General features: G+C 38.4%; 1 protein-coding gene across 1 annotated transcript; it reads right to left on the minus strand.

Moving 5' to 3' along the window:
• Window positions 1-690: 690 nt before the first annotated feature.
• LOC140145790 (cholesterol 24-hydroxylase-like) lies at window positions 691-25,347 on the minus strand. The gene is made up of 13 exons (XM_072167469.1): window positions 25,027-25,347; window positions 23,891-23,974; window positions 22,319-22,406; window positions 21,140-21,300; window positions 20,651-20,789; window positions 19,833-19,943; window positions 17,757-17,991; window positions 10,329-10,401; window positions 9,243-9,327; window positions 8,251-8,361; window positions 7,290-7,378; window positions 5,764-5,830; window positions 691-3,897 (listed from the first exon to the last, which is right to left on the minus strand). Exons 1-13 carry the CDS (start codon window positions 25,167-25,169, stop codon window positions 3,757-3,759), a joined length of 1,527 nt encoding a protein of 508 aa, XP_072023570.1. The 5' UTR covers window positions 25,170-25,347; the 3' UTR covers window positions 691-3,756.

Here is a 25,347-nt window from a genome sequence, read left to right on the forward strand (position 1 = left end):
TGTATCTAAGTTCATCCAGAAGATCTATCAGAAGATCAGCATCCCCTTTGCATGGATTATCAAGCAACCAGCGTTCTCCAGTTTCTCACTGAGAAGGTTTATAAATTATTGCTTGTTAATTGCATTTGAAAGGAACTCTTCTTTCCTAGACTTTATTCCTAGAGCGCCTCCGTACCGTCGGAGATGTGTGGCATCCTTGATGGTAGGTTTGTCAGAGCATCTATCAAAAACAATTGTGGAGCTAGCATATCTCTTTGAGACATATATAGTCGACATACATCTGACATGCCTTGCTGTAAGTAAGTCCACGTGGCCGGTGCGTAAGTGCCCCACCATAGTATGTAGTGCACATTGTTACTCCTAGAAAGAGGCTCTTCGTGTTTGACCTCTTTCCAACGCGTGTCTTCTAAGTCTGCTTTCTTGGCTTCTAATGGAAGGCATGAAGACTCAAACAGGGCAGAAGGGAAGCTACATAGCTCATATTTGAAGATTTTCTGTTGTTCATCATCCGAGCGTCCCCTGCCAATATACCAGTCTCTGAAACATCAAATGTGGGTCAACTTGGAATAAATCATCCTGTACCTTGTGTTCTCATACCCTGGGTGACAGACTGGTTAGATTTCCTGAAAGTGAATTCTTCTACATCTTTGCCAACCATATAGTCTAGTATCTTTTGACCGATGACTCTACATTAACATTTTGAGTCTGCTGTATGACCACTTGCGATTCTCCGAAGAGAAGGTTCTTGACTGAATGGACTACGATTCCTTCGTCTTGTATTGCTGCTGTCTATGTATTGTTCACTAGTCTCAAATTTGATGCCGGTAAAAGACTGCATTGAACCTGCTCTATTATCAAGTCAGTAGACAATCCTGCCCAAAAGCGCAAGTGTCTAACTGCAGACTGATTCGTCATGTCTGCAGCTACTTCAGCTTGGGAGTGGCTTTCTTCATTAGCCATACTTCGGGCTTCGGCTTCAGCTGACAACTGATTATGAACTATGTTCATTAGTAAACTGTGGAACTTGTAGCTCTGGGACAGTTGAAGATTGGTGCTCTTCACTTGACAAATGTGTTGGATCTGGTTCTGATGGATGTTGATTTACTTCATTCAATTTTGTCATCACCTGGACATCATACATATCGTCAATAAGCATTGTGTTCAAAGCAGCACCAACAAGCAAATGTCCACTCACAGCACGTGATATTGCCTCGTAACATGTGGCCCACAGCATTAGCGGCATACACCAGTTCCAGAAGCTCATGAAGACCTGAACTATTCATCAGATGCCCTATAGATCCCAGATAGCTCATCTCTGTGTGAAAGCCACCAAGTCTGACAACTAGTTTGTGCAAACCGCTGTAACATGGCTCTCTTCTAATGATTGAAAGAGCTTTCCACCATAATGGCTGATCAAAGGTTACAACGGGAGTGACATTATAACGTTTGGCATGTGCACACACAAACACATGATGGGTCACTAGGATTTAAGTCAATCATTGATAAGAACGTCACAGAAGATTCTCCACGGTGGTTTCCTTCATTTACCATCTGCATCATTCCAGACCAGGAAGGATATGGGGATCGAAGGAGTAATGACGCCTTCCAAAGCACATCAAGATTAGGTATTGGGTCCAATATCCCCAGATTCTGAATATGCTGATAGGTAAGTGACATTAATGGAAGAGATGGTTTCCAATACCTAATGTTGATTCTTTCAGCATTTGCAATATCATCAGAAGTTACTGTTGTCCTTGGCACTGCCCTATAAATCCTGGAACCTGAGGGTTTGCAGCTATCATACCCATGCCATGAAAAGTGCCCGATCCATCAATGATGCAGATGTTGAGATCCACATTATCTGCAGCGTACTGAATAAACTGTCCAGATATGAAATATAATATATCGGTCCCCTGTGACACAGCTTCACTCCTCTCATATTTCTTCGCCTCGGCATATGAGCAGCAGTAGCCATGTGCATGAAGACTATCAATCAAAACCCGTGATGCAAAATGATGGTGAAGCTGGATTCCAAGACCAAGTTGAAGAGGCGCTATCATGACACTGGTCGTACTGCTTGTATTATAGCTTGTCCAATAGAACTATCAGGTCTATGTGCTTGCCAACAAACCCCAGATCTCGAGATTTGATGAAAAATGCATTAAAATGGCGGTTATTTTTAATTTATGCAAATTAAGGTTGAACCCAAAACTCTATGTTAATTATAATATGTGTATTCATAGCCCTTGAAAACATATGTGTAGACAGCAAAATTGTTCTTTTATGAGCCTCAGATCTCGAGATATGGTCAAAATTTCATCAATTGTCGGCCATTTTGAATTTATGCAAATTAGACATATTTCCGCAACTTGGATTTTTTGGACTTTAAGTATGTCATAAAGGGTACTTCAAAGAAATGCATCGTGAAGAAAAACCTTTGGTTGCAATTAGTTCTAGGTTAAGCCAAAAAATCCATTATCTTTCTTAGACTATTTAATCTTTTATGTGTGTTATGTACCATAATAAACGCACTCCAAATATGTTTGTACATATCGTTATGAATTCGGCAGACGGCCGAATCCAGATTCAGCTTTTGGTAAATTCATTTTACGCATGTATTATTTTTGAATTAGAGAACAAGGGAGCTATGCTTTACCTATAGAGGGCAGCATATCGATTTTTAACGGTTAATTTCGGTGACCGCACTGCGATGCACCGTTAGCTAACCCTGTATGTCGCCGTCTTTTGATTACTTATTATACAGTTATCATCTGATCTCCGTTAAAATATTGATATGCTGCCCTCTATTATGTACATCATTGATCCCTTGTTCTCTAATTTAAATGTTATGCATGCGTAAAATTAATTTACCAAAAGCCGAATCCGGATTCGGCCGTCTGCCGAATTCATAACGATATTAATATACGCTCACACGATATTTTCAGTGAATATGCTCAACTCAGTTGCAATCAACACAGAGAAAATGCATACAGGGTAGACTTCAAGAGCAACAAAGTAAATGTCGTATGAATATGGGGTTCATACGTTACAACTTGGGGAAAGGCGTAAATATGCAAATGGGTATTAAAATATAGAAGTTTTTTTAAAACTAGGCGCCGTGGGCTACAAAATTATTATTAGACATTATAGGCTGCCTTTTGGAAAATGTGTGATGGATTCTATAGCCAATGACACCCAACATTTAACATCCCCCGCTTAAGGATGGTAAACTTCTGTGCAGGAACCACAGAGAAGTCGAAAGTCGACATGAATCGAGTCAGAATAACACATGCCTGAAATGAAAGGTTTTGTATAATACTTTCCTAAAGAACTAGTTTGTGCATTTGAAACATGCTACTGTACGTAGCATATCTTGTTTGGCAGCGAGACAAAATGAAAGGTTTGGTATATAGTCCTTTCCTAAAGAGCTGTACTAGTTTTTGCATTTGAAACACGCTACTGTAGCATATATTGTTTGACAGCGAGACAATTGACACGATTCGAGGGAGAATAACGAATGCCTAAAATGAAAGAATTGGTATAATAGTCCTTTCCTAAAGAGCAGTCACTGTATTAGTTTGTGCATTTGAAACACGCCGCTATAATATTATGTTGTTTTATCTTGGCAGCAAGATCAATTTGCAGTTTTCTCTAAGTGTATATTCATTCGGCTTCTGTCCGGGGACGTCACCGTCGTTTGATGCAACCTTTCCCTTACTAGCTGCAGTTGTGTGTATTTGAACCATATCACTGTATCTATTGTTTGGCAGTGAGATATACTTTGCATTTTTCCTTAGGTTTCATCGTGATTTCACTGTGCAGGGTGAACTTCTGTCCAGGTACTAGGACGAAATCAAAAGTTGACACGAATCGAGCAAGAATTACACGGGCTTCGATCTGAAAATTGAAAAGGGTCATGTAGATTTATAATTAATAATCATTTTTACAACAAGAACGTAGTTATCTTTATACTTAGATTTCGTTGTAGTTGTATTCGTGTTAATCCCTCATACACAATACTTTTATTATCTTAATTAATTTTAATATAAATGGTGATACTATGTTCATACTTTTTCATACAAATCATTGGTAATAACTCATTGAATCAAAGAATGCCCTTTAGAATGCCCCATTTGGTGGAACATTTTGACAGCTGCACGCCCCAACGAAAGCCACTTTCTACTGGAACAACACATGGGCTACACAATATGATCAGGTGATCCGCTGATAGTACATGAAGGGGCTATATATCTAGGGCTTCGAACTATGGGTCGCGACCCTTTTGGGGTCACGGCTCCTTCCAATAGGTGTCGCGACTCAGTCTCAGCATCATCTTTGCACAGAGGAGGATAAAAACGTAACATATAAGCAGGGCTGTCAACCTTTTGGAATTGTGTTGCCGACTACTATTCAGTCGGAGGGCCATCATGCGCGTTAAAGGTCAAATTATTAACGTGCGCGACCTTTGCAAAAATGACCGTCGCACTCTTGGGTATGCTTTTTACCTTTCCCGCGAAAAAATTCAATTTGAAATGTATTGTATATGTGTAGCCAATCATCAATTTACAAATAAATTGGACTGAAAATATCTTCACATTTCTCTACTTTGTTTCCATTTTGTCTACTCTTGTCGTTAGAATTTATAATATTTGCGTTTTCTTTACCTTCAAAATTTGTTTTCGTTGCTAAGGACTTCTAACCCGGATATTTTCTGTCTTAACGCTTTAATCATTCTAATTTTTAGCCAGACAAGTAATTTCAACCTTTAGCTATCGAATATTGAACTTACAATTCAAAGCTTTAATAATGGTTAAAATTGGTTATCCAAATTCGGCCCATCGACGAAAATTAAGTAAACAACTTCATAACAATACCGCGTGAACTATGAACGAGTACACGCGCGCGACTTTCTTGCGCCCAAGCGCGCCATTCATCTGCGTTCAGTGAAATACGCGCGCGCAGTTTCACACTGGGTCGCATGAACCTTCTCAATGTTATTGTCGCAGGGCATACTGTTTACTGGTATTTTTCCGTCTTGTAAAATACCCTTTTCATCCCAGCAGGTTTTTGTCTTAACCAACCAAAAATCTTGATTTTTTTAATATGAGGATAATAACTTAATAAGCCATGTTTCTAATCATATGCAAATTCCTGATTTATGAACTCTCACCAGTTTTAAAATAAAGTAGTGTTTGTTACTTTTTTATCTGCCCATATCATATTCCTTGCAAAGTTACGGTAAGTTTATGTGAACATGTGTGGAATGTTGAAAGCCTTTCTTGTAGTTATTTATAAAATATATAGCTCTTAGGAGTTGTAGAGAGAAATTGGGAAGCGTTTAAAACTGCAACCCAAACCAAGCAAATTTGAAATTTCGTTGTGTGCGTATTCATAGCATACAGTTTAATAATAGCACGTCAAAGTTGAATGGCACTCCGACTGTATTGTTCATTATGACCCATGATCATTCAAGTCAGGACGCTTTAGAATCTAGAAGGGGGGTGGGGGCAGTTTATTTTGACGATGCGTGAGAGTTTGTGCGATTTGAAGTGACACTTATTACTTTGGCGTGACGTTTTACTACCTTGGCGTGAGAGCCCTGATATAAGTGACAAACAATGGCAGCCTTAGAGAATGGGATTAGAGTTCTAACACTACCACGTCGCATACTGATTTCATAGCATCAATGGAGACAATGTCATCATTGTCACACCTTTTTTGACCATAGCCTATATGACTCATGCATATCTACGGGGTACTCACCAGAGCGAATTGTTGTCCTATACAAGATCTCGGCCCCAAAGCAAATGGAAAGTATGTGTACTGCATTCTATAACACAAAATTATAGATTCGACATAAAAAAATATGGCAAACCAAAACTGTTGCAAAAAAACAAAAACGCGCGCTTAAATGTACCCGTGCATTTAACATATCAATCATGAAACACACTTTTTATACTAGGTAAGTAGTTCAGTAGTTCGTACAGATTGGTGGAACACATGTAATATATATGGATTGTGTGCTGTGCAATAGGTTTTTTGTAATATTTATAATGTATTTTAGTGAATATTGCCTGACATGCAATGTCAAAAGATAAAATAATAATAATAATTGCATCTGTAGGCAGGGTGATGTGTGTAAGTATGCGTAAAGGTTGCACTTTCAGTTATGCTGTCCTGAGGCAGGTATGCAAGCAGGAACGGAAATGAATTTTCTAATACGCATGCAAGAACCAACTTCCGGTTGTGGTGTTCATTTTTTAAAGGATATGGTACCAATATGATGAGGAATAGAGGTAAGACTGCACCAGAAAAGAAATGAATATGAGTAATTGAGCTCAGAATGCGGGGTCATGGCATAAACAATGTAGTCGGAATCCTAAAACGTAGTCAAAGATTTTTTATCGATAATGACAGGGCAAACGACTCTTGGTCAATTCAGAAAACGAAAACAAGTTCTACCATATCTTCTTGTTGGCAATGAGGATGGATGAACGTTTCTGGAAGATCGTACAAAAAAGGGGGAAATGAATTAAAAACATATACTGTTGAACTTTCAAACTTTGAATAAATCGACATATTACTTGAATTCTGTTGTTCAATTTTTATGTGATTTATATGTTTAAAACTTTTACATTTTTTTACTCTTTACCACATAATTTCCCTCATTCATCAGGCGCTGCCCTTTATCTGGGGCTAATTTATAGTTTAAGCTTGTTTCTCATTGGAGCAACATTGTTTCTTTATAAGCCTGCGGCGCAACCTTAAACAATATTGTCTTTGAGCAATATTGTCTTTGAGATAACGCCCCGTATAATATCCGCCCCCAGCCAGCCCATACCTCATTTCGATTTTTAACATACCAATATTCTGCTTTTTTAATATGGGGTCGCATATTACCTCAAATATTTATTCACTACGTTGACAATACGTACTTAAGTGAATTATGAGCAACAGAGGGCGCTATAACTGTACTTAAGTACGTGGTATTTTGACAACGGGGTATACCGTGCCCATACGTATGCTGTAATACAGAATACCCATATCAGCACGGCATTTACCGTGCCCATAACGTGTACATAATTATGTGTATATCTGGTGCATAGTTAGGGGCAGTGTTAGCAATATTATGTTAGGGTTGGAGTTAGAGTTAGGGATAGGGTTATGTTTAGGAATAGGGTTATTGTAATGTTTAGGGATAAGGTTAGGATTAGGGCTTAGGTTAGAGGTTCAGGGTGTAGTTCAGGTAAGGATTGATATTGAACATAACTAGAGTTAGGTTTACTTACGTGTCTTCATCAGACTTGAATCGACCAGGGTCAAAGTCATGCGCATTGTGGTAGTATTTCTCCATACGGGCCATTAAGAAACTGTTGAACTATAAATGGAGAAAAAAATAAACAAAGAATGGTGCTACCCAATACTACTATGGACTGTTAGCAAGTGAGAGCTCATACTTTTTTAATTAACATATTGAAATTAGGCTTTCCAAATCGATATATTTTCAAATAATCAAAAAACTGTCGAAATACACCGATTTGGAACTCCTAGTTTCAATATGTTAATGAGAAAAATATGATATTGTTCACTTTATTGATATCAATTTATTACAAGTTATCATTAATAAAATGCTGTAGAGTACCAGGATAGCGATTTATATGTTAGTAATTCCATAAGGAATGAATGAATGAATGCTTGAAAGGGACAACATCTTATGTTACGGCCCCCTATACGTAAGTTGTAAATAATTCCATTTTCCAAATATATCGGATGACCTTCCTTACTTTTAAAGCCATATTGTAACATTTTCTGAGGATGACGCCCTCAATATCACCACAGAAGATTTGGGACATTCTGATACTTGCCAATGAAGACCAGATTTTCAGGTTCTTATCCTGCATGTTTCTATTTTGGTGATGTTTAATTTTTTTTATTTAAAAAAAACTCATTCCTCAGACCCACCTAGCACAATTGATTCCTAGATTCCTCTTGTGTGGATTTTCCATTTTACTATTACATCCAGGTCATAACCTCAATGGCAGAGTTGTAACGAGTAACCAAACCTTCCGATCGAGTCGCTATGGGGGAAGGCTAGTATTATTTTCTCAACAGGAAAATTTCTCGGACAAATCAGTGGAGCATGGAAAAATATTTTCTGTACAAACTAGCTTTTAGCGGCGGCAGCTACGTAGAGAAAAACTAATGTAATATTATATCTTTTTAACTCCTAAAAGTCCCATAAAAGCTTACATTAACACTAGATCCAGCCTGCACCGTATAGCCTTCTACATCAATGTCACAGACGAGCTGCCGACTCATACCAACAACTGGAGGCCAAAGACGAAGAGTTTCTTTTAGAACCTGCCATGAAAAAATAAAACGTATTCAATATTACATCTATAGTTGAGGTTTTGTCCCATCCCAGCAAACACAAAAATGTTTTAAAACGTTTTAAACATGTTATATTTTATTTTGGGTTTTGGTTTTGATAAAAACGTTTTAATAATATTAAATGTCGGGTTATATAAAGGTCATGGGACGTTTTAAAATATTTTGTATGAAAACACACTACAACAAATATTTTTTAAATGTTCTCAAAATGTTATTGTAAAATATTTTTTGTCAACACTTAAATAACATTATGTTAGAATATTTGCAGTAGGTTATAAATGTTTTTGAATGATATGTATCATCGCTTAATCATAAAATCTTTCTCCTTCTTTTATCACCATTTAATCGCAAGATAATTTACTTGCCAGGGCACTCTGGAGGCAGTGAATGTGATATTTAATAGTCTCGCGCATAATGTGAGAAAAGCTTGGGTAATGGGTACATCAATATAGCTGTGCTGTCAGTAACAAAGAATAAGCATTATTGGCCACTCCTACCGATGGAGTACTATCTTTTGCCAAATTCAAAATGTACCATCGAGAATATATGTCGACAATATCTATTTAATGTATAGATATTGCAGATTACACTTGGTACATTGGGCAAGAAATGGTAACATAAAACTAACATTACAATAAGCTATTCCAGATGAAATACATAGAAGACATGCAAGACGTGACCTTACACATTCAGTGTGAATTTTAACTATGGTTAGTTAATACCCGAATGGGTAACTACATTTGAAATATGTACCCCCTGTTTCGGACATTAATGTCATGTATTCCATAGGATGCGTACGGATTTCAACTGGAATAGCTTAACGTACACTACATATTACCCGGGCATATTACCTGCATTGTGTACTCCAGCTTGTTGATGTCTTCATATGATATATATGTTTTATCTCCTATCACTGCGTCTATCTCAATCTGTAACCTTCAAATATGACAAATAACAGTATACATTTGAAAATTATTACTGAGACTGAAAATCACAGAGAAACACTGAAAATTATACAATAGATAATACCACTAAAAATAACACTGATAAGATGAGGTTCTTTATTCAATTAACTGTCCAATCACACTAAAATGGACTGAAGGAGTGGCCATTCCTTAATCGCACTATAATGACGCACATTATGCTCCTTTACAATGACACCACTTTTAAAACAATCCCTTTTTTCACGGCCAAGTTGTCTTGTGAATGTAGTGGGTCTCAAACAGAATGTGCTAAATTGACCATTATTCTGTGTGCTCAATCAACACTAGTCACTAACCTCAATAGCGGTTGGAAAAACCATACAAAGCCAGAACAGCCATCACCTCTTCCTCATGTTTCGCACCAGCCTGGATTCATCGTAGGACATTCAATGTGGCTGCCTGAATTGGCTACTCTGGCACGCACAACACGATCAAGCTGGTCCCACAAGTGTTCAATCGGGTTGAGGTCTGGGCTGATGGCAGCCCATTCAAGTCTCTCTACTCCCATATTCTGTAGGTAGTCGTTGACTACCCTGGCTCTGTGGGGGCGACCTCGTCATCTGGGAGGATTGCATTAGGATCCAGATTGTGAAGATAGGGAATTGCAGCTTAGTGCACAGAATAATGGTCAATTTGGCACATTCTGTTTGAGACTCCACTATAATCACAAACGTGTATTCAGCCGTGATAGTTTCAAATGTGGTGTCATTATAAAAGGGATGTAGCTATACATTGATATGCAACATGATATAAACATGTCACATATAATCTGAGATATAGATGCTTGAAAAATCTTTCCAAACTTTTGTTGAGAAGTTTATTATATTATTAACTAGTGCTTCAACACTGTCCCTATGACCTCTGACCCTTCAATACGGCGTCCATAGTTTAAACGAAAGAAACACTCAACCGTCAGGGGATTAAACATTAAATTCCTTGTGTTTACCCATTTACCTGTGTAATACTTCCGGGTGTCTTCCAAGAGCAATGACAGCAAATGACAAGGTGTTTGCTGTGGTTTCCATGCCTAAATAATTATAAATGGGGGAATCATTATAATTAAAGAAGAGGGAAAGGTCTAAAGCAGACATATACAGACTTGACATTTAATATGGAATATTTTTTGTAAAATTCCAAGACTGGTCTGGACGGAGCCTGCATAAACCGCACGGGGAAAATAGTAATTGGGGTGTGTCGGGAGATGGTGTAAAATTATTGTTTGATAGAAAATGTGCTTTCCATAAGTTTATATAAAGTGCTCATAATGTAGCAAATTTGCCTAAAATTTGAGCTTTGTGGGGGATACCATTTCGGACTTTATGCAACATTGTTATGTTATTATCAAATTTATAGTTCAAGTTCATGTTCAAGTTCAAGTTCAAGTTCAAGTTTTTTTTTAATATGAGAGGAGCTCAAATGTTATAAATCTATATATTATTTTCGATTAAAATACCGCCCAAGCCTGCTTTTATAAGCATCAAACAGATACGCGTGCATGGAACGAGGTAAGCTTTCTCTCAATCTTCCTACACAGGCCTATGCATGAAACGCCAGGTTTCATCATAGCTTGCAATTGAATTCAGTGACATTCGATTACATTGAATTTCATTGCATTCTATTGTGTTTAAATCGATTGTTATAGGAGACTGAATACAATTATATTTCGATCATATTGAATGCATTTTGTATTCGGAATGCATTTGACAACAAAAGTTAAGCATGGCGGCCTTCTGGTTATGGTTATAAAGGTTGGAGTTGTTAGCATTCATAATGCATTCTACTCATCATCATCAGTCGGCTGCGGACTACAAGCTTTCTCCAACTATTGCGATCTTGGGCAAGCAAAACAATTTTATTTGGCTGCAATAGCCCTTCAGTATCTCCCAGGAGGTGCTGGACATACTGTAAGTACAGTGTGCGCGGTCGTTCCGGTTTCCTCTTCCCATGTGGTGGAATATAAAGGGCATATTCTTTCACAGGCTCGTCGTCTTCAAGACGCACTCAGTATATGGCCGAGAAATTTGAGTTGATGAATCTTGACTCTGGCAACCAGTGGAGTAGTGTTGGTCAGATTGTAGATGGTTTCATTTGGAATCCGATCCACACGCTTGATGTTTAACATGACTCTGTAGCAAGATGTTGCAAAGGCATTGATTTTGTTTTCCATGTCCTTGGTGATTACCCATGACTCACACCCGTACAGAAAGACAGTAACACAAGTTGTCTCAAACAGCTTGATTTTTGTTTCGATTGGCAGGGAAGGGCTTCTCCAAAGGCGTTCCAGTTTCCAGAAAGCTGCCCAGGCTAGTGCTTTTCTTCTTTTTAGGTCTCCAGCACTAGAGCCCATCTTGGAACCCAAGTACTTAAAGTCTGTGACATGGTTGATGGTACTACCATAGACTTCAAGTACAGATTGGGCGTTACAGTTTGCAGTCATATATTCTGTCTTAGGTGCGCTGATGACAAGGCCTAGATCTGCTGCTGCAGTTGCAGTCCTAGTAAGCTGCGACTAAGCCCGGGCTGTGGAAGATTCCAACAGGGCAATATCATCAGCAAAATCCAGGTCATTCAGCATCCTAGCAGGATACCTGCTTTACCGACGTGGGTAGGTAACAATTCCAACGTCAATTCCAGAAGTTGATTTCTTCAGAAGGTAATCTACCAGGATAATGAACAGGAATGGTGCTAACACATCACCCTGAGGCACTCCAGTTGTTACTTGGAAAGGCTCCGAGATACTTCCATCTACCATAACGGCACTATTGGAGTCCTTGTAGAGCACCTGGATGGCATTTACCACAACCTTTGGTATTCCATAATGCCGCAGCACTGAAAATATGACGGACCTGTTGATGGAGTCGAAGGCTTTTTTGAAGTCCACAAAAGTGACTGTTAAGGGAAGTTGGTACTCCTTGAAGCCTTCCATGATCCTCCTCAAAATGTGTATTTTGCTGAGCACAGCTGCGACCTGATCTAAAGCCAGCCTGGTTGCTTCTCAGTAGAGGATCAATGTGAGGTCGGATCCTGTTCAAAAGGATCTTGTTGTACACTTTTGCGGCAATGGACATAAGCGAAATACCACGGTAGTTTGTCATGAGAGAGAGGTCGCCTTTCTTTGGTAGAGGAATGATGACATTTGTGACCCATTGACATGGCGGTGTCAGCGTTGAGAATACTTTCAAGCAGAATTTGATAATCATATCAATCATGCTATCCCCTCCTCCCTGAAGTGCTTCAGCAGTTATAGCAGAGTCCAATGCTGCTGCCTTGTTGGTCCTCATGGCTGCTATTGCTTTGACTACTTCTTCGCGAGTTGGGGGCTCAGTGATGATAGGAAGATCTTCAACAGCTGGTGCAGGAAGTTCTGAAGCTGCGGGGCCACTGTCGTTGTTAAGGAGTGAGCTAAAATATTCCTTCCATTCCTCAAGCAGTTCATGGTCACTGGTTGGGGCTGTGCCATCCCTCTTTTTGACTTTCACCCCTTTCCTTGAGTTCTTCCCAGAAAGCGAGTGTATGATTTTCCAGGTGGTGGTGTAATTCCCCATCTCGTCGGCCAGCTTCAGGTCTTCCATCTGCTTATTGAGGGTAGCAAGCTCGTCAGCTTTATAAGAGTTGTTAAGGCTGGTGTTCAAGTTCCTCCATCTTTCTCTAGCTTGACGAGACTTTGAAATGGAGTACCGCTTTTTGGCTGCATCCCTTTCAAGTTTAAGTCTGATGGTTGAATCTGATACCCAACTTGGCAGTCCGCATGGCTCTTGCTTTCCAATAACTTTCTCAGCAACTTCACGAACCGCTGTTTCAAAGGTCTCATATCTATCAGAGATGGGTGTGGCATCATCCATGCTCAAGACCTGGAATCTGTTTGATAGCTCCAGCTGAAATTCCTCCTTTGTATCAGGATCTTGCAACTTCTTCCAGTTGAATTTTGGTCTCTTGCAAGGTTTTCCTTTGCTTGTTCGCAGACTGGCAGCTAGACGGACGCTCACAATACGATGATCAGAGTCCACTTCTACTGAGTTGTATGCTCGACAGTTGCGGAGAGAATTTACCCACTTGCTGTTTATTAGAATGTGATCTAACTGTGCAGGGGTTGATCCAGCTGGATGGGTCCAAGTCCAGAGACGGTTCCTGGGTTGGGAGAATCTCATCTGGGCTGGTCTGAGATTGTACTCCTGGCAAGTGTTGACCAGGCGCTCACCATTGTCATTTGTTGAATCATGGTAGCAGTATGGACCAATGACCCAAGGATGGGAAAGATGACTATCTGCTCCTATTCTGGCATTAAAATCGCCGAGGATGAGATGGATGTTGTGCTTTTTCATACCATCCAGGTGGTCAGATAGTGATGAATAGAATTCCTCCTTGTCAGAAGATGTTGAGCACTCAGTGGGTGCATATACAACAGTGATGCTAAGCTGTGGGTTACCATGGAATGTTACCAATAGTATCCTCTCAGAAACAGCTTCAACACTCTTAAGACATCTGTGAATGTGCTTGGACATGACCAGACCCACTCCTTCATGTCTTTGCTTGGTAGCAGAACTGAATATTAAAACCCAGTTCCTATCGTCTGACCAAAGTTCATCAGTTGGGCTTGGAGTAATGAGACGATGTTCTTGAATTCCGGCAATGTCAATACCTGCATCAGCACAGCCCATAAATAGCTGATGGATTTTCCCTTGTTGATTAACAGTACGGACATTATAAGTAGATATTACAAGAGGTTTGAAGGAAGACAGGCGACAATAATCAGGGCCAACAGTTCGTGATGGTGTGCCGAGTTCCCGCTGGTCCGTCATGGAGTCAACAGAGATTGCCGCTCCTCTACCCTCGGTATTTTTGCTAAGATTTGCTTGTAGTTTTCGTAATCGCGGGTTTTACTGGGAATTATTTTAGTCCAGTCCCAGCAGCTTTACGGGTGATCAGCCCTGTTTCAGCTTCTTTTCTGGACACACAGCAGCCGAGATCTACCAATATGCAGTAGTTCGCCCCTGACCTGGAACATGTTGGCCAGTGTTGGAAGGTTGACCAATGATGACATGTTCAACACCAGCCTAATGACCGTTGAGAAGTAAATCTTCCTCTTCCGCTCTTTGGCCCATGATGAAAATGTGAAGCCATTGAGATAGGCTACTCCAATATGAAGAGAATCACTACCGTCCTTGACCCCTTAGAATACTCAGAAAAATGAAGATGGAGCTTGATGCTCATGGCATGAGACCTTGGAAATAAACTAGCCCTACCAGAAAAACAGCACCTGATCTTACCGCACTGTTCTCCAGCAGTTTAAGGACAAAGTCCGGCCGGAACATAACTCACAAGTGCTCTTGAAAGACCTGGTATTAAACCTAACCTAACAAATGCCATGAACACCAAGATATGAGTAACTAGAAGGAGAAAGAACGGAGCAATATCTCATCATGCTTGTGTCGCTGGCTGTACTGTCTACATCGTTACAGTAGCAAAAACATATGGCCAAGACATTTGAACATACGGCCGTTGAACCTGATGGTTTCCTCCGCCCTAAAGCTGGCATGTTCAGCAACTGAGCTAGGGAGGCAGAGGGCGCTCATTCCCTCACTCTGGTAAAATACCAGCCCGCACCTGGGAGCACCCAAAGGGAAATCCAACACCAGAAACGGCATGTTAAACACTGATTCTTTGCAACCAGGGTTGCAGGTGTTGGCAAAGGTAATTTTCAGCTCCCCGACACTGCAGCAGTGTCCATCTTTGCATTCTACTACAATGCTGCTAAATGCACTCCTAATGCAGCACGAATGCATTTAAGTTTGGTAAGGAATGATGGTGATGATGATGATGATGATGATGATGATGATGATGATGCAACCCATTCTCATTCTTAATTTGTACATATGATACAAATGGTCAAAGCAGTTAAAATGTATATATGATACAAATTAGACCATGCGCAAGAATGGATGCGCAGTAGTCAAGGATCATCATCATCATCATCATCAAATTATACGGCAGTAAATAGCACCCTCTGTTGATAAACATTCACTTTAGTAAGTACTTTTTAAGAGAGTTAATTAATATTTGAGTTAATAAGTAACACTATAAAATGTAAAAAGCAGAATTTTGTTAATTTAAAACTGAAATGAGGTATGGGGCTGGCTGGGGGTGGCTACGGGGCGTTAGCTCAAGGACAATATTGTTCAAGGTTGCGCCGCAGAACTCTATAAAGAAACAATGTTGCTCCCAATACAATAGCAATCAAGCTTAAACTGTAAATTAGCCACCGATAGAGGGCAGGGCCTGAAGAATGAGGGAAATTATGGGGTAAAAATTTAAAATAAGTAGAAAGTGTGAAATGGGTGACGGGCTGTCTCTAAGTATGGATATGGATGACGGGCTGTCGATAACAGAATCTAATTTCTGCTAGAGACAGCCCGTCACCCTTAAGGTTACCCTAACCCTAACCATAAACCTAACCCTAACCCTAACCCTAACCATAAACCTAACCCTAACCCTAACCCTAATCCCTTACCCCTATCCCTAATCCTAACCTAATCCTAACCCCTAATCCTAACCCTGACCCCTAACCCTAACCCTAACCCTAACCCTAACCCCCTAACCCTAACCCTTTAACCTAACCCTAACCCCTAACTTCCTAACCTAACCTAACTTCCTAACTAACCTAACCCTAACCTAACCCACTAATCCCCTTAACCCACTATTCCCTAACCTAACCCACTAATCCTAACCCCTAATCCACTATCCCTAACCCTAACCTTAATGTAACATTGACCAACAGTAACCTTAATGTATAAAATTGGCCAACAGCACCGTTAATGTAACACAGAGGGCGCTAATTACTGCCGTGCTAAATATACAAAATAAGCATCATCATCACTTCAGTGAAATGCGCAGAAGTCAGATTTTTCTTAAAATGTAATATATTTACATTTTAATCTTTCTATTGCGCATGCCTTAAAATGTATCATATAAACAAAATTAGGTGTTCACGATTTGTAACATATATACAATTTAGCTGGAGAATGTCTTGGATGATGATGATGATGATGATGATGATGATGATGATGATGATGATGATGATGATGATGCAAGTCATTCTCTAGCTAAATTGTATATATGTTACAAATCGTGAACACCTAATTTTGTTTATATGATACATTTTAAGGCATGCGCAATAGAAAGATTAAAATGTAAATATATTACATTTTAAGAAAAATTCGACTTCTGCGCATTTCACTGAAGTGATGATGACGCTTATTTTGTATAATTTAGCACGGCAGTAATTAGCGCCCTCTGCGTTACATTAATGTTGCTGTTGGCCAATTTTATACATTAAGGTTACTGTTGGTCAATGTTACATTAAGGTTAGGGTTAGGGATAGTGGATTAGGGTTAGGTTAGGTTAGTGGGTTAGGGTTAGGGTTAGGGGTCAGAGTTAGGGTTAGAGTTAGGAGTTAGGAGTTAGGTTAGGTTAGGATTAGGGTTAGGGTTAGGGTTAGGGTTAGGTTAGAGGTTAGGAGGTTAGGTTAGAAGTTAGGGTTAGAGTTAGGTTAGGGTTAGGGGTTAGTGGGTCAGGGGTTAGGATTAGGGTTAGGGGTTATAGGGTTAGGTTTAGGGTTAGGGTCCCAGTATCAACAAAAACATCAATATAGCAGGGCCGGTATGCCCGAAGGTTAGGGTTAGGGCTAGCGTAACCTTAAGGGTGACGGGCTGTCTCTACTTGGTGACGGGCTGTCGATAACAAAACAAACATATCCATACTTAGAGACAGCCCGTCACCCATTTCACACTTTCTACTTTAAAAAAAAAAAAATTACCCCATAATTTCCCTCATTCTTCGGGCCCTGCCCTCTATCGGTGGCTAATTTACAGTTTAAGCTTGTTTGCTATTGTATTTGGAGCAACATTGTTTCTTTGTAGGCCTGCGGCGCAACCTTGAACAATATTGTCTTTGAGATAACGCCCCGTAGCCACCCTCAGCTAGCCCCATACCTCACTTCAGTTTTTAACTTTACAAAATTCTGCTTTTTATAGTTTATAGTGTCACTTATTAACTCAAATATTTATTAACTCTCTTAAAAATACTTACTAAAGTGAATTTTGATCAACAGAGGGCGCTATTTACTGCCGTATAATTTGATGATGATCCTTGACTACTGCGCATCCATTCTTGCGCATGGTCTAATTTGTATCATATATATACATTTTAACTGCTTTGACCATTTGTATCATATGTACAAAATAAGAATGAGAATGGGTTGGATGATGATGATGATGATGATGATGATGATGATGATGATGATGATGATGACAACTAAGACGACGACGATGATGACAGTGATGATGATGATGATGCCTACGACACTACGCATTTATATATACATACCAGCGACGAAAAAGAGGGTAAACTCATCAATCATGACTTCCATCTTTTCCTTGTCGTCCCCATTGACTTCTTGTCCAGCTTTGATGATATAAGTCAACACGTCTTCTGGAACATCCTCACCACTGTTCATCTCATCTATACGTTTATTGATACATTGCCTTCCTGTCTCACGCAAACTCCTCACTGCTTTAATGACATCTTCTTTCGTTTTCTTTGCTTTTGATGAAAAGTCAATCTATTGAAAAAACAAAAGGGTGTTCACTTCGAATTTTCTAAATGCCAAATTTCTAAATACCAAAAACTATCACACTAATATGTACATATTTCCAGCTCTTTTTAAAACAGATTTAAACTCGTTTCTTTTTCTACTTATTCATCTTTTTCTGCTTTTCTGTATTTCTTATTCTATTTCTATAAACTGTATATTTGTGTGTAAATGGAGGGCGCTATTTACATATATTTTAAATTTAATCAGGCGGCGAGCGGCATGATGGGCGGAGAGAGAGAGACGGCAAAACTGCTCAGTCGTATGGTATTTTCCATACACTCGGTTAGTTTTGTCAGCGGGGTTCATTATAGAACCCCAACGGGGTTAGCTTATATTAATATTATTTATTAACATAGACCTACTCGTTTGTGATATTTTAAGCGTTTTAAAATTTCAAAATAATCCCATTCAATTACACGGTTTACAAATGTACTGAATTTAGAGAATTCGTGGCACTCACCACTTGAATTTAATTTAGCCAAGTATTATAAATTATTTCTAACATTTCTAGACAAAATGTTTTTGAATTATTTTTGCTATTTGTTACTCTTTTCTGATGTTTTAATGGTAGTGCCCAATATAATGGCAGTGTCCAATGACCCGTGTCTACCCTTTGTAAAGATGAAAACACGATTTAAGATAAATATCGCCATCAGGGTTCACTTTTCTTTAGTGTTATATGCTATCAAACAACCATGTAGGGTGTTAACCCTACATGGTTGTTTGATACATTTGATACACGCTTGATACATTTAATATTGGCCTTTTCTTTGAAAAACATATCACTGGTGCCTGATGGGAAGTACCCGTACGCCATTTCTCGTTTGCGCCCTGATGTATTGGGGCGCACTATACTCTCAATGAATAGGCAAAGTTCGCAAAACCAACGGCGTCGTTATTTGCCAACCATAATTAACTTGAGCAAGGGACCGAATATGAATTATTCATAACGGATCGATAACTGGCTTCATTTTCTAGCTAGCAAACCAGCGGGATTTTCCATTAGGTTTGCGTGCTTCTTAGAACAACCGCGAATTTAGTGGACATAGCCTGAAACGACCGCGAGGTAAAATCAATCGCATTTTCCCCGCTTATATAGACGAATCCAAATCCACGCATTCCTACACCTGACTAGCAGCCTTTAGTTGGGTAGCCGTCGGCTACAATGCACTCAAAATGTGAAATGATTCAGCCTTGGCGGAAATTTTAAACTGCATTTCATCACCCGTTTTACACCTTAATACATAATAATCGGATTAACTACACGCGGTATCTATGTATTGATGTACTTGCGAACAAAAGGACTATGTATGAATAGATGCGATGGGATTACCTGCGGAATTATCTCTATTATATATATTATTCTATTAACCCTCCTCGTCCTTGCATCTTCTCTAGGTGTTAGGCGGCTTTTATTTGCACAATTGGACGCTCAAAACACCAGGTTGGTGCTAGCGGCTACCCAAAGATGTCCGACCAAATCCTGACCATGGCTTGGCTCGTTGGATTCGTCTATAAAGCAGTAAAATATTATAACAATCCATGCGTTTAAAACTAATAATTAAATAGTCAACAGGGGCTTGTCACGGATAATTGAGCTTAGCATGCCTGAATTCCAACTGGGTGGTCGTTAATACTGGTATCAATCTAGAACTATTGGCTGCAAATGTGGTATCAGATTGGAGCTAACAAGATGCACAATATACACACGACCGTGTCAAGCAAATTGTCACAACATGAGTATGTTTACATTTATGTCGGGTTATGTGAGGAGTTATGTTTCCGTTGTGTTTATTATGTTTACCTACCAAATTGCCTATATCACCGCTTACGATCATTCCATGGAGTGCAGTCAACACCTGTGTATTAAAGGTAGAGTCCTCTTTCTCGATTATATCCAGTTCCATACCAAAGGCTACCTATTAAATTAATGTCGTAACGCTTAAATGTCAATGTTTGAACTAGTCCGATCATTCACTTTAAATTTATAGAGCATATCAAATTCTAAGCGCTCTTTAACCAAGAAGAAGGAGAAGAAGAAGAAGACGACGAAGAAAAACTAGATGGCACTGTTGCGTTTGAGCAAACACAAATATATATGCCTGCGATTCCCACCCTTACCCCATAACCATGACATGACCTTGGCCGTTTTTGGCACTCGATAGCGATCACATCCACCAAGTTTGGTGGTGATCTTATCCACCAAGTTTGATGGCAATCCAACAATCTATACTCGGATGACCTTGACATGACCTTGACCTTCATTGGCACTCGATGGTGATCTCATCCACCAAGTTTGATGATAATCCAACAAACTATACTTGGATGACCTTGGGGGCCCGCGACCTTCGACTTTTGGGGCCAGCAAATAATAAGAAAAAAAAAAGAATAATCTCAACATAATCCAGTTTTCATTGAAATGGATGAGTCTGACACATCAAAATTCAACATAAGATGCAAATAATTTGTAGATCAATTGTAAGTCATAAACTATACCATACATTCAGGACATTCCGAGCATATCGAAGAGGTGGTCTTTTCACTAACATCAAAATTGATGGGTACCAAAAATTTTGATACAGCCTGTATTTGGAGCTTTAATTATTATTATTAAGTATTATTGTACCTTTGAAATGGCATCCAGTGTACACCTATTGAAGTGCTCCGACATGGCTATCTCCGTTTTACCATCAGCCTTCTCCAATAACTTCTTCATGAAGAGTGAAGTACTCTTATTAAATGGCTCCATAAAATCCTTTAAAAACCTAATTCAAAAGGGAAAAGAAAATGAAGAATTCAGCGGAATAAATACATTCAACACAGAAAAGAAATATAGCAAAGTAAACAGATCATTCCATACCTGTTCCTATTTGAAAGATTTAGCCCAACTTAAGAATCTGATCCCCAATCCTGATATACACCATCTGATTAAATGAGTTAAATAAATAAATGTTGATATTTATAGCGCTTTATGCCGTAAATATCCTTTCTTTCATTCTTTTTTATTCCTTCTTCCTATCTTTCTTCCTTCTTTCCTTCACAACGCAAACAGCAATTATCCGCAAAAGGTCAGCAAGGCGAAGAAGTATACTAGTAATTTCTTTTGAATACTCACTTCCGATGGAATGCCGTATTTAAGATAACACGTCTTTTATGCCATTGTTCGTAATCCATCTCTGTAAGGAGGCCTCTCCCGGTAAATCGCTGTCCATAAATGTAGCAAAATGTTTTATAAAACGTCATTGGTTTTGGATGGCGTTTATCGAACACAACTTCCTTTAAAAGTAAAAGAAAACATGTATGGCAAAAACTTTCCACTGATCCTTGCTGGCAGCTACTTTCACAGATATCTTTGGCAATATTCCATTAACAAGTAAAATGCGAACTTGAAGTTTTAGAAGAAGATAAAATATGATGGATGGTTGATAAATTAAACTTTTTGATTAAACTTGCAGAAATACCATATGATGATTGCAGACACTTAAAAATCCAATCTATGTAACATTATTATGATTGACAAATGTGTTGATGGATTACTGGGTGATTTGAGGTTTACTTATCCGACAGACAGACAGACAGACAGACAGACAGACACACAGACACACAGACAGACAGACAGACAGACAGACAGACAGACAGACAGACAGAAATAGTGATGTCATATAGTCTGAACAAGTCCAGCCGATACAATAATTGAAACAACTGGTTTTTAAAGTTTTAATTGTACAATTCGAAGTAAAACTCACTTTGTTTTGCACACAGTTTCGGTAATCCAATGTGTTGCCTTTCTCAATGGTAAGTGCTAATCGATCCTTTGCCGGATGGTATGACGTCATCGGGAGATGATGACGCCCTCTTAATTAATGTTTATAAACGTGACTGAGTTGGGAAATGCAACCGATTGGATTGCCGAAACTGCAAAATTTGGTTACATATGCAGTTATCTCTACAGTAGAATTCACCACGACCTTTGCATGACTTAAACCACATTAAAAGCTATTAAACCAAGATAACACTCATTGAAAACAGCTCAACTATGTTAAATCAGATCTTTTCTGGTTAAATCCACACTACATATGTTTCTGTTTTACCTGTGCGATATTGCAATGAGCTGGTATTATAGTTGGGTGAACGATTATAAAGCAAACGCAATGTAATAATACTGTGTGTGCCTTTGTTTACCAAATGAGACAATACACCAAACACCAAAGTGCGAATATTTCCAAACCCCTTGAAGAAGAAGACGAAGAGGAAGGAGGTGGAGGAGGAGGAGCAGGAGGAAGAGCACACGTACCTTGACAGCTTTTGGATCCACAATCAGGACCATAGTAATGTGTAAAATATGTATTAAAAACACCGGAGGACTGCCAAGTTCTTTGTGCCTGCAAGATTGTATCAGGGAAAAAGTAATATTGACACTTAATTATGCTTCTAATTAATAAAAATGTACTTTTGAACATGTTAAGGATTAACAATATATTGTAATATGCAAAACACTTGGATATGAAATAGGGAGGTAAACATTTTACGTGTACTGTTCTGTGAAATAATTCTTTGATCGGAAGCCGTAAATCAGGGATCAGAGCTACTTATGACATATTATTAATTCTTTAATCAAATAACATTTCCCCTAGACATGTTTTAGTTAGTAGAATAAAATCAAGTTCAACCAAACTTGGGATCATGATGCAGTCATGTCTACAGTAGAATTCACCACGACATTTGCAGGACTTAAACCCCATTAAAAGCTATTAAACCAAGATAACATTCATTGAAAACAGCTCAACTATGTTAAATCAGATCTTCTCTGGTTAAATCCACACTACACATGTTTCTGTTTTACCTGTACGATATTGCAATGAGCTGGTATTATAGTTTCAGTTGGGTGAACGATTATAAATCAAACGCAAGGTAACAATACTCTGTGGGCCTTTGTTTACGAAATGAGACAATAGTGTGCATATTGTTAACCAGCATTCATGAAAATCAGAAACATAATGGTTGTAGACTTAACACGGTTTGGAAATAATTTCTTCATATTTTTTGGTGTTATCTGTCGTTTACATATCCTTCCTTAAACACCAAAGTGCGAATATTTCCAAACACCTAAATTAGCTAAAAATTTAGGACATGTTACAAAACTATATTTTCTAGAATTTCAGAGAGAACTTTAGATATTGGCCGGTTATTTTTCACACAGTGACGTTAATTAGGCAATGCCCTATTACCTATAACATACCCTAAAACACCAAAGTGCGAATATTTCCAAACACCTAAATTAGCTAAAAATTTAGGACATGTTACAAAACTATATTTTCTTGAATTTCAGAGATTAATTTAAATATTGCCCGGTTATTTTTCACACAGTGACGTTAACTAGGCAATGTCCATATACTTATAACATACACTGTTTGTAGAGGTCACGCGTCAATGGTGAGAGTACTGTGTATTATGTATAAAAATGGACAGTAACTGCAGTATATGCCGTTTTTCCCATGCTACCGTATCCCAATATCTGTGTCCCAATATCCGCCCACCTGCATGCTCGCTAGCATAATTAACCATAAAAGTAATTATAAATATAGATAAATAGCGCCCTCATTGTTCAGCTTGATTTAAAAACGACACAGTTTTACATTTAATACATCAAACAACCGTGCTATAGCCTGTTCACCTTTCTCGAGTCAGTGATTTAGATTTTTTTTTTTTATATCTCTGAATGTATAGTGAGTATATATTTTCAGAAAGGAAATAATGCACGGAATCCAAATAGCATAACAGATTTCTGCAATAATTAACCGTTTTTGAAAAAAATTTGATTTTACTTTACTGACCTGAGGAAGGTATAGCCATGGAGCCTACTTACATATCGTAGAGTACCAGATCGGTGGACCTGTCACTGTTTTCATCATAACCTTCGTCTAAATATTTTTTGTGTCCAAGATAAAAACTGAAATGAATTCGAACAAAAATTATTGAAAGAATAATGGGCAAGGATTATCATATCATCATGGCTTGGATGTCACGCTATATACCACTCAGTTATTTTACACGAACGGAGCGATTACGATACATTATTTCTGCGGTGTATAAAAAAAGTGTATAAAAACTTACATTCATTCGAAATAAAAATATTTACACTTTCCGTAGATATGCAAGTGTGACCATGGGGTCATTGTATATGTACGGTAACGTTTAGAATAGTACATGGTTTTGGATGAGAAAACGGACATTTTGAGAAACGGCCAAAATGGTGAGAATTTGATTTTCTCATTCTTTTGGATGAGAAAATAATAATGTTTATTTTGAGCTCAGCGGGGATTAGCAATTCTCACCAGTTTTAATAAGACAAATAATAATTGAAACACACACCAGGAACCTTGCTTCAAACATTTGAAAATCTTCTGCTGAGAAGTTCTTAATTAGGCCTATATACTAACTTATCTTGGTTTCTAAAAAGAAATATCTATGATATATAACCAAAGTCATACTTTTTGGTTTATAATATTCAAAACTATGAATATTAAAACATCATTTATAACATTCAAAACTATGAATATATTAATTTAAAAAAGACTATACCAATCTTATCTGTCTTTTTGTATGGTTTGTTGGCTCTCAAGAGAGCCGTTCATTCTGCGGTTCTAAAACCTTTTCCGTATCTTTTTTAGAAACCAGAGAGTCCTTTCTTGGACTCGAGTATGATATCAACAAGATATTTCGCCATTGTCTCATTCTTTCACTGTATGAGCATGTATGTAAAATACCTTCAATGGTTCCATTGTTTAGTAGTAAAAACAGCATTGCCCTAAAAAATCGAGAGGACATATTTACGGATTCAGGCTAAATTAAAAATCTTTTTAATTACCAAAAGTTGTAGCTTCGTAAATACTTTTGCAACTAAACTCTTTATATTATGATTATAATAATAGAGTGTACCCACGGCCCATTATAATTAAGCAGAAATGGCTTAATATAAGTAATTAACATCATAATACTCACCTGGGCATAGGTAATTGTGGTATATGAGAATATTTCCTATGTACGTAATATATGTACACCGTAATGAAACAGAAGGTTGTAAAGACAATAGCCAGTGTGAGCACCCCAACCCACAAAAGTATCGTCAAAACTAAACTTGCCATGGCAGACTCAAGACTGATGTCGATATTTGAAATGAAGGATGAAGAAATTTGAGCAGATTTAAAATGCCAGCTTGCATAGCGACATGCAAATAGAAGGTATTTCCAAGCTTATTTTACCATAGTGCTGCAAACCTGTCAAACTATTCCCATTATATATATGCGGTAAAATATACGCCAA

Source organism: Amphiura filiformis, chromosome 2, assembly GCF_039555335.1.
Source record: "Amphiura filiformis chromosome 2, Afil_fr2py, whole genome shotgun sequence".
NCBI lineage: Eukaryota > Metazoa > Echinodermata > Ophiuroidea > Amphilepidida > Amphiuridae > Amphiura > Amphiura filiformis.